Source organism: Salarias fasciatus, chromosome 4, assembly GCF_902148845.1.
Source record: "Salarias fasciatus chromosome 4, fSalaFa1.1, whole genome shotgun sequence".
In the NCBI taxonomy this organism is placed as follows: Eukaryota; Metazoa; Chordata; class Actinopteri; order Blenniiformes; family Blenniidae; genus Salarias; species Salarias fasciatus.
In genome coordinates this window covers 23,876,057-23,886,539 of record NC_043748.1, presented here as the reverse complement: position 1 = coordinate 23,886,539, position 10,483 = coordinate 23,876,057, and the positions used below count along the sequence as shown (strand labels likewise).

The window sequence follows — 10,483 nt, the reverse complement described above, 5'->3', positions numbered from 1 at the left end:
CCGAAAATAAAAACCATCTATTAAAAATCCATCCCGTGGATCTCCATTGTCGGAGACTACGGGAGCAACAAAATAGTCAGCCAAGCTTTGCGTGGCTTCACTTTCCACACCTCCGCCTTCCTGTTCGTCAATTTTCTTCTAAAAAAAAAATCCCGTGAGCTTTGGTATAAAACTCAATAATCCTTTGTCACGAATCTCTTTCTCCTTTTGGGCTTTTCACTTCTGTGCTCCGCTCTCGAACTTTTTCTTTCCTGACATTTTTGTGTCAAGATCGCCATTCAGCACCGGCACTGAGCACAGACATACACCAAGAACAACACATGGGCCTAAATCCTTGGATTGTGATTGGCTGCAGTGGATTGACTGACAGAAAAACAAACTGCAGATGGCGGAATAAGATCCACGTGATATTCTCTGCGTGATTGGTTAGCCTTTTGGTCAATAGGTAGCCCCCTGAGTGTGGGGGCCTGGTTTGATATATGATTGACAGAAATTTTAACAAGTCAAAGAAAAACATGAAACTAATATGAATTCTGATTGGCCCTCTCTTCGACTTGCCGTAGGCCCTTGACAGTCGTGGGCCCATGGGCTCCAGCCCCTGCTCGCCCTTTGGTAAAGGCAGCCCTGTCAGAGTCATCAAACTACTGCCAAGCCGCCAGGAGATCTGGTGGAGCAGAGCCTCGTTCTTATTGGAGAGCACAGAAAAAACGCCTACAGATGCTAACGCTATGAGAAAAGCTTTCCGTGGTCCCGAGAGCGACGCTTCAGAGAGACTGATAGAAGGGAGAGTGAATACGTCTCTGAAAGACGGAAAGACGGAATGTCCACCACCAGAGCCTGATTCAGCTGAAGGCACTGGGAAGCTATTTACATCAGTTTGTTGCTTATTGTTTCTAATTTTGAGAAAGAGAATATATTTATTCAATACTGTAGTAATATTTTTTCATTTTATATCTCGTGAAATGTTATCTCAGTTGTGAGTTTTGAGTTTATAGTAATTAGTGGTGTGTATCGCCTAGTATCTGGCGATACGATTCGTATCACGATTCATGGGTCACGATTCGATATATCCCGATATATCCCGATACCAATGTTCATGACGATTATTGCGATACTTTAGGAACAACAAATTTGTAAACTAGTAGTACTTCATGAGAAAACTTGTATGAAACACATTTTATTTATCCCAAATGCAACAGCAGCACTCAAGCAACTATATTTAACAGCAAACAAGTTGCAGGCTACTTTTTCATTTAAACAGTAAATAAAAATAAAGGCTACATAAACCTTCAATAATGTAACATGTTTTGAGAAAACAAAGTGCAATCATTGTAAAACCCTGAACTGAATTGAATTGAAATTCCTTTATTTGTCTCACAGGGGGAAATTGCAATGTTAAGCAGCACAGAGAAAAGAAATAGAAACAGAAAAGAAATGCGTAATATGAGAATTTACAAGGTCCAACCATACATAGAAAAATTAACTATAAATTTAGGATAAATATAATTAAATAAAAGATACAAACTAAATAACATAATTTAAATATAGTTTAAATATAAGTTTCATACAGATATAAAGAAATAACAGATATACACGAACAGATATAAATCAAATATAAATTAAATATACATTTAAGACAGAACACAAATGTAAACTATAATATTAATAACAGATATGAGTTACATATTATTTAAATATACATATAGGACAGGCTTTTTGTACAATATTATAGAAAAATGTGAGAGACATGAGAAGACAAAACACACAGGAGTGTCATTTAGAACTGTGTGGTGTGTGTTTGGACAGGTTGGAGCAGTGCTGGCTGTAGAATCTGATAGCAGCAGGGAGGAAGGACCTGCTGAGGAGGCAACGCTCCTTCACACACCTGGGGGGACGCAGCCTGTCCCTCACACCGCTGTCCAGGTCCCTCAGGGTGTCCTGCATGGGGACATCCTGCTCAAATGCATGTGGGTTGGTGGTGTTTCCGCGGTATTTGACTTTTGCAAAGCACATTTTACAAATGGCGTGGCTCTTATCTGTCCCTCCGTCCTGGTTGGAAAAGCCAAAGCGCGTCCAGATTCCGGCTTTATAAATATTCCTCGGAGCGTCTCCCACTTCCTCCGCCGCGGGAGACTGTTGTGTGATCCAGTTACCGTGAGACGGTAGTGTAAAGAAACCACCAGAAGAGCTCTCGCCAGATGCTGTTCTTCCTCTGGCGGACTGGAGGCTCTGCAAAGCTCCTGGTGTGGTGTGCTGCCAACTAGTGGCCAGGAGTAAAAGTGCAGCACACAAAAAGACGCCGCAATGGATATTTGCGGGTAAATACATAATTAAAAATCGATATGGACGTATTTTGAATCGATGCGAGAATCCCGTGACGTCATATCGCGATATATCACCGAATCGATTTTTTTAAACACCCCTAATAGTAATTGTATAATAAAAAGTTGTTTTCTGAGTGACCTGTTTTCAGTATTTTTTTTTTTTTTTTTTTTTTTTAACAAAATGTTCTTTGAAAAACAGGGGTCGTGTTATAATCGCAGTCGTCTTATATTCGGGCCAATACGGTAATTCAGTGTTTCACTCTTCATTCTCATGCTGACGTAGATCTGTGGATGAAGATAAAATGACTGGATGATGTTTCTGTAACTGGGTTCAGTCTCTGAATTTGAATCTCACTGAACCTCTAATACCATTTAGTCTAAATTCATTATGTGTCGTTTCCACTCACCTCCTAGAAACGAGAGGTGGCAAAACCTTGTTGTCTGCAAAAGAAAAGCCAGACGTTCGTTTCATAACAGGTGATTTTCTGTCTTTGGCTGAATGAAGAGGAAAACATGTAGGACTCTGGCAGAAATGTTTAAAGGACTCAGACCACTGCGTTACTTCTGTGGGACGATCAGAAGGTCAAACAGATGAACCCAGGATGGAAGAGATGGAGATCGGAGCCTCTTAGACTCCAGTTTCATCTGCTGCTGCGTCCTCCTTCATCGAGGAGAACAAACAGACTTCAGTGTTCAGGTCTGTCTTCTTCTTCTTGCATCTTTGACGCACCACAGCAACAACAGCAACAACAGCAACAAAAACACAACAGCTGCAATTAGACCATAATGTCTATTCTTTCCGTCCTGCTTGTCTCCGTCCTGCTTGGCTCCGTCCTCTCCAGGTCCTCGGGTGTGTCCTGCCAACAGAAAGAGTGTGAGGTAGACTGTGATGAAGAGCTGCTGTCTCAGACCGTCTGCTCTCTACAAACTCTCACCAACAACATGATCTAAGAAACCAGCAGCTGCTCCACCGCAACGACTCACCTGGAGGAACCACAGACAGAGAGACGGAGCTGGAGGTCTTTATCTTGGTAGCTTTGTCATTTATGTCAACCTGAACGACGTCACACGTGTACGTCCCACTGTCACTGAGGGTCACGTTCTTCATGGTTATATTGAAGTTTCCATCCTTCATGTGTTCATCCTGCAGAGCCACTCTGTCACCTGAGTTCTTGTGGCCGTCCGTGAATGCAAATATTGTGACTACAGAACCGGGTCGGTCGAATTTGCTCCAAATCACTGCTTCGAGTTCCCCTTGTTTCAGGTCAGCTTTACATGGGAGAAGGGCGTGGCTTCCTTCAGCAGCTGTGATGTTTGACTGGACTGAAGCTGGAAAAAAAGAAATAAAAAAACCCCAAAATTTTAGCGTTAGCTTCTCAGATCACATGTGATCCTTTAGCTTAGATTTGCATTTGTGGTTATAATGTGGCAAACTGAAAAGCTGAAAAGTTTAATGGAAATCAACACTTTGGTACAGAGGTAGAAAACAGATGTACGTGGGTGGACTCAGAAGCACAGGAAGAAAGAAATGTGAGTAGAGAAATTGACTCACATATACAAGAGATAAACACATGATAGATTTGATTTGATTCATTCTGTGTCTGTTTCATTCAGACACAACATTTTAGCATTAGCTGATCCGTTAACTCACATCTACATTTATGGTTATAATGTGGAAAAATGAAAAGTTTCATGGAAATCAATACTTTTTGAAACCAGTGTATTTCGTGATTTTTGTGATTCATTCTGGAAACCGTTATGTTCAGCATTCTGTTTGCTGTGACCATACACACACACACGCACACACACACACCCCTGTTGGATTGAAGCCACTGACAACAAGACGTCTGCGTGATCCTTTCAGGCACCTACTTGGAGTTTCAGCTTTTCTGGTCCAAACACTGAAGAGAAGCGTCTTTCTGACAAACAGTCATTGCTAGCTAGCTTAGCTTTCTGCAACGTGCCACGTATTTGTTTTGAAACAGCGTAACTCACCCAAACAGAAACTTCTAGTCAGCCACAGCAGCGTGAACAGCAGTTTCAGAATGAACCACATTTTCATGTCTTCGAATATGTCTAAAAACCTTTTGGTAAAGGTTCATACTGTCTTCGATTCACTTAGAAGCTAAAAGGTCTTTTTAAAGACAGATAGAGGCTCGACTAGTTTCGTCACATCCCGTGACCTTGCTCAGGAGACACGCCACGTGATGGGAAGTGACGTGCCAAAGAGCGAGCAGCCTATTTGACACGTCTTCCTGTCCTCCTGTCCTCCTGACAGGAATCTCAAAGTCTGAACCTTTAGCAGAAAAAGCTCGGTGTCAAGTGTTTGTGTGTTGAGCTGAACGGAGCTGAGAAGAAACACAGAACGGTGGAGCTGAGCTCAACACAGCTGGAGAGGCTTTTTTCAGCCAGGTTTGATCCAGTAAACCACAAGTAACTAATAATTATTATATTATTATCATGTCTCTCGGCTGGCCTGGGATCGCCTTGGGATCCTCCAGGAAGAGCTGGAGGAAGTGTCTGGGGACAGGAAGTCTGGGCATCTCTGCTGAGACTGCTGCCCCCGCGACCCGGCCTGATAAGCAGTAGAAGATGGATGGATGGATGGATATTATCATTATTATTATGATTATTATTATTATTATTATTATTATTATTATTATTATTATTATTATTATAATTATTTTATATTATATTTTACAATTGTATTTATTCTATATTTATTATATATTCCTATTACATTTTTAAGACATACACACACACAGTTAGATCTTCCTGTCTTTAACTACCACGAGCTGCACTATTTCTTGTTCCCATTTACTTCATTGCTGTGTGTTCTATGAGCCTCGGGAACCTGTAAATTCCTCCATTGTGAGATCAGTAAAGGATTCTCTCTATCTATCTAAAGGTTTGCAGAGTAACTGTGCGTTTACAGCTGCAGTTCTCAAACTGGGGTCCCTTTACCCCCAGTGGTTAGTGAGCCAGAGCCTGAGGGTCCCTGAAAAAATGTCAAAGAAACTGAAAACTAATTAATAAGCATGCTGTATCAGTATAAAACAAAACAAAATAAAGAGTATATCTATATGCAGGCAGCAGAGCACCAATAAATGACAGAAATTGTATTGACACTACTCCAAATTAATTTAGTTAAGTTCATTTCTACTCCACAGATCTTAAATGTTTCGATTTGAACGTTCAATAAGTATTTAATTCATATGGCATTTGGGGTTACAAATGACAGCCTGTGTTTAATTAACATGAGGATCGTGAGGAGTCCTCGACAAACGTTCTCCCCTGTAAGAGGCTCCTGGATTAAAAAGCTTCGAGAACCCTGGTCTATAATGTTAAAGCCAGGTTTTGCCAGCCTGCAGGTGTGCAGCTGCCTCCTGCTGGCAGCCGCCGGGTACTGCAGGTACTGCACGTCTCCCGCCACCTCATTTTCACTACCTCCGCCAAGGAGGTTATGTATTCACTGCGGGTTGTTGGTTTGTTAGCAACATTACGGAAATAGTTATGGACAGATTGCAATGAAATTTTGTTTAAAGGTGGGCCTTGGGCTAACTTTGAGTCCATTAAATTTTGGTGATGATCTGGAGCTGTGGCGGAGGTCTGCGCGCTCTGAGTGCCAAATTCTAGTTTTTTCTAAAAAAATTCCATTTAAATCTGAAATGCATATTTTCAGAAAAGACAAACTTCACTAGCAACGTCTAAAATTAGTAAAAGGACACATTTTCTCAAGAATTTTTTTTTTTTTTTGCCTTGCGAGAATTCACATTGATATATAAATAACTGTCTATATTATAAATAATGTCAGCGATTAACCTTAAATTATTCTACCAAAGAAATTCTATTTGTATTGTAAATACAATGTACATAGAAAGTTGAGATTTTATTTGATTCATTTTTTTAAGAGCGAGTTTATAGGAAATTAAAAGTTTCTGTCCAAAATTATGTGAAAATGTATTCATTTGATCACATTTACACAACAATTCAACAATTTTTGACTTAAAAATCCTCTTAATTCTATCATTTTGTAAAAATAGTCCACACTCTGCTGAGCATCATCACTAAATCGTGTTTCATATGTAACAGTAAAACCTCTCTGATTTAAATACATTTACCATTTTTAATTGTTTGCATCAGAATGAAGCTGTCAGGAAAAAGTGAAGTATTGTTTTTTATTGGTTAACATTGGTTTTATTTGTTTCATGAAGATACTCAAAAAGCACAAATATCACAAACGTCTTAAATATAAAGCTGGGGACTGGTTTCCAGAATACATTTCTACATTTCCCACAATGCAACAGAGACGATGAATCGCAGCGGAAAAACAGAAGGTTAAAACTGACCACAAAATATAAAATTATCTTTTGTTTTTTATCATTAAAACTGGTGGTATGGTTTTGGTGTGATGCTCGTCGTTTCTCTGAAGGTGATAAAAAGATTCTCTGTTGCGCTTGAAGAAATGTGACAAAAAAAAAAAAAAGAAAAAGAAAAAACAAAAAGAAAACTTGAGCTGAAGTTGTAGCCATGTAGCTAAGGTGACCACATCCTCCAAGGTTTCTTCTCCTCACATTCTGGATGAGAAGTCTTTTCTTCTGACCAGAGACCTGCTCACTTCGGACACACTGCGACAACCTAAACACACACACACACACACACACACACACACACACACACACACACACACACACTGGTTAAAACTGCTAAAATACAACATGTGGAAATACTAACATGCTGTAGTAGCAAGGGTATGGCAAAGCTAAATCTCAAGCTAATGCTGAAGCTCAAGCTAATGCTAAGGCTGAAACTAATGCTAATGCTAAAGCTAAGGTGGTGCAGTGCATGCTGGGACTCGCCTGACAGAGCCATGGCCAGACGCAGCTCCTCTCTGAGCAGCTCCAGGACCTCGGTGACCCCGTCCTGACCCTGAACACAGAGGACATGATGGACCCGGACCGGTCTCCATGGAAACGGGCGGTCAGCAGCCGGACCCTCACCTGACAGGCCAGCCCCCACAGCACCGGGCGGCCCACCATCACGGCCGCCGCCCCCAGAGACAGAGCCTTCAGCACGTCCGTCCCCCTGCGGACGCCTCCGTCCAGGAAGACCTCACAGCGACCCTGGACGGCCTGGACCACCTCCTCCAACACGTCCAGCTGCAGGGACACACACACACACACACACACACACACACACACACACACACACACAGCTGTCAAATGTGTGTAAAACGATGGAGCTGACCCAAGCAGGCAACACACCGTCGCCGGAACGCCGTCCAGCTGTCGAGCACCGTGATTTGACACCAGGATCCCACTGACGCCGTGCTTCAGTGCCAGCACAGCATCCTCACCTGTAACACACACACACACACACACACACACACACACACACACACGTTACTGATTAACGAAGCTAAGTGGCTACAGGCTGTAAATGAGGTTTATTTTAGCAGCAACCAACAAATCTGCTAATAAAGAGACAGTCTGGCTCCAAACTTTCCACCAATTAAACAATCAGCCTGGAAAAAAAAAAAAAAAAAAAACTTCTTTAACTTCACTGTGACACTGAAGATTTGATATACATATACTCTTATTTATGCAGAGATTTGAGGTTTTTCTTTTTTTATTTTTTTTTTACACACTGTGTAGCTCTCCAGATCTTAAACCTTGCTGCATTCGGGCCAGACTGGCAGCTTCAGATTATTAATATTAGTGACTTATTTTGACACCAAACTAACATAGCTACAGTTTTTAAAGTTGTTTAGCCATTTCAGTAATTGCAACTATTTGAAGCCATTTAAATACTTTTTTTTTGCTGTTAAGTCATATCAAGTATTTAAGTTATTCTAAGCCATTTTAACTAAGTTTATTCATTGTTTTTGTTTAGGTATTTTGGTTAAGTCATTTTAGGTCATTCGTTTAAAAGCTTTTTTGTTGTTGTTGTTCAGCCATTTCAGTTATTTTAGCAGTTTTAAGTCATTTTACTTATTTTGGCTCTTTAAAGCCATTATTGATTGAGTAGCTGTTCAGTCATTTTAGTAGTTTTGGCTCTTTAAAGTCATTCTAATTCATTTGATTGATAAGCTGTGCAGCCATGTCAGTATTTTTGGCTCTTTGAAGTCATCTACATTGTTATCCATAGGGCTGCTTGGTTGTTTTATCCATTACAGCAGTTTTAGCAGTTTTACAGCCATTCATCACTTTCATCGTGTCGTCCAGCTGCTTCGATGCGGTTTCAGATCATCGTTGGGGTCGCCTGCCGCCGTACCGTTGAGCACTCCCTTCACGATGACGGGCAGCTTGGTGTTCCTCCTGAGCCAGCCGATGTCGTCCCAGCAGATGGAGGGGTCGATGGCTTTGGCCACGTACACGGCCAGGCCGCTGTCGTTCCCATAGTTCCCCTCAGAGAACGCCAGCGAGTCGGTGGAGAAGTTGGACATGCTGAGGAGGCAGACGGATTAAAGAGGAACCGCGACCGAGGCTCATCCGGACGCCTCAGGTTCCTACCTGAGGTGTGGGGGAAGTTTGAAGCGGTTGCGCACGTCGGCCAGCCTCTTCCCCAGGTACGGCGTATCCACGGTGACGAAGACGGCGCTGTAGCCCGCCTCCTCGGCCCGCCGCACCAGGGACAGCGTCAGCTCCCGGTCCTTGTAGATGTAGAGCTGCAACCAGAGGGGGGCTTCGCCGCCCGCCGCCGACTTCACTTCCTCTATGGTGGAGGTGGCCCAGGAACTCAGCATCATCGCCGTGCCCGCCGCTTTGCATGCTGGGAGGAGAACAGGGTTTTGCAGGTGACAAGAACTCCTACGTCACATGGCTTACAGAACATCTGGAATCCTGGAAAACGACGCTGAGCTGTGCAGCGGCCGCTCACCGCAACATACAGCCTTCACACATCGATTTCAGTTCATGACATTTAATAGAGACTCAGTAGTTAGCAGCTAATTCCTCTTTCTGGTATCGCTCCATCGGTCCTGGTTTTGCCCCTTTACCAAGGATTTTCAAGATGTTAAGGGACTAAAAATAAAAAAAAAAGTACGAAGTTAGCACTACGTATGTATATATATATATATATATATATATATATATATATATATATATATATATCTCAAAGATTAAAACAAGACAATGTCTCAAAGCACTTAAAGAAGAAAAACCACTGAAAGAGCTAAAGTACCTTCCACATTTCATGAGTGCAATATTAAGACTGTTAGCTAAACATGTTTGGGAGCTCCAGAAAACAAACTGGTGGGAAATTTTTAACAGAATCATTATGATTGGGAAACTTTTTTTACTTTCTTTCCAAGTCCTTTTTGTTTTCGATTCACTGGAATACGTTTGGCCGACGTCGGGCTGACCCCCGGCTCGCAGCGACCCCGGCCGCTAGCTACCTCGAGCGGTGGCCGTCTCTCCGTCGGCGTGGGCCATCCTCTGCATGGCGGTGGCCGCCACGCAGACGGGCATGCTGAGCCTCTGACCCAGCACGGTGACGGACAGATCCACCGCCGTCACGTCCCGGAGCACCCGGGGGATCAGGTACCATCTACACACACACACACACACACACACACTACTTATCAAAACAGTTCAAACCCCTAAATAGAATAAAGCTGATCATTTAGTACGTTTTTACCACTGGGCAGATGGGACTAAAGTTAATAATGGAGTTCCACAAGGTTCTGTGTTAGAATTATTAGGAAACCCTCCATTAACTTCCTCCGTTATGCAGATGATACACAACTATTTCTTAAGAAGATATAAGATATTGGATCCAATTGTCTACTGGTCCAAGTCCAGAGTGAGACGAGCCGGAGCTGCAGACTCCAGTCCTGCTTCGGAGCCGCGGTACCTGTTGAAGGCCTCCACGTTGTCGGCCAGCGTGCGTTGCTCATCGGCTCCCGAGCAGTAGTAGTCGTACACGGCCTTGGGCAGCGTCCTCCTGGCCTCCTCCTGGAAGTCGTCCACGCTCACCCTCTGTGCAGACATGTTTCCTCCTGAGGCTCAGCGAGCGAAGAGGCTGCAAACCGCACGGCTCCTGAAAACTGAACAGCTCCTGCAATCATTAACCCCCCAAACATCGGTCCTGTTTACACAAGACCCGGAGCAGCTGGCCTCTGTGGACTCTGATCAGACAAGCTGTCCTGAGGAAACATC

At 42.9% G+C, this 10,483-nt stretch overlaps 1 protein-coding gene and 1 long non-coding RNA gene across 2 annotated transcripts; both read right to left on the bottom strand.

Moving 5' to 3' along the window:
- Nucleotides 1–2,554: 2,554 nt before the first annotated feature.
- On the bottom strand, nucleotides 2,555–4,473 carry LOC115387478 (uncharacterized). Its single transcript, XR_003931376.1, has 3 exons — nucleotides 4,320–4,473; nucleotides 3,309–3,653; nucleotides 2,555–3,181 (listed from the first exon to the last, which is right to left on the bottom strand). It is a non-coding gene; the product is annotated as an uncharacterized LOC115387478 (long non-coding RNA).
- Nucleotides 4,474–6,542: 2,069 nt separating this feature from the next.
- On the bottom strand, nucleotides 6,543–10,336 carry hao1 (hydroxyacid oxidase (glycolate oxidase) 1). Its single transcript, XM_030090049.1, has 8 exons — nucleotides 10,179–10,336; nucleotides 9,721–9,872; nucleotides 8,837–9,095; nucleotides 8,598–8,770; nucleotides 7,589–7,680; nucleotides 7,325–7,483; nucleotides 7,184–7,253; nucleotides 6,543–6,962 (listed from the first exon to the last, which is right to left on the bottom strand). The coding sequence occupies exons 1-8, from the start codon at nucleotides 10,313–10,315 to the stop codon at nucleotides 6,895–6,897; spliced, it is 1,110 nt and encodes a 369-aa protein (XP_029945909.1). The 5' UTR covers nucleotides 10,316–10,336; the 3' UTR covers nucleotides 6,543–6,894.
- Between the last annotated feature and the right edge of the window lie 147 nt (nucleotides 10,337–10,483).

What these genes read in the sequence shown, in the direction of transcription:
- hao1 (XM_030090049.1), bottom strand. Translation starts at nt 10,315, where the DNA reads ATGTCTGCACAGAGGGTGAGCGTGGACGACTTCCAGGAGGAGGCCAGG. An exon ending in AACGTGGAGGCCTTCAACAG is followed by an intron (nt 9,873 to 10,178) that starts GTACCGCGGCTC and finishes GTGTGTGTGTAG; the next exon opens with ATGGTACCTGATCCCCCGGG. An exon ending in TGGACGGCGTTCCGGCGACG is followed by an intron (nt 7,484 to 7,588) that starts GTGTGTTGCCTG and finishes GTGTCCCTGCAG; the next exon opens with CTGGACGTGTTGGAGGAGGT.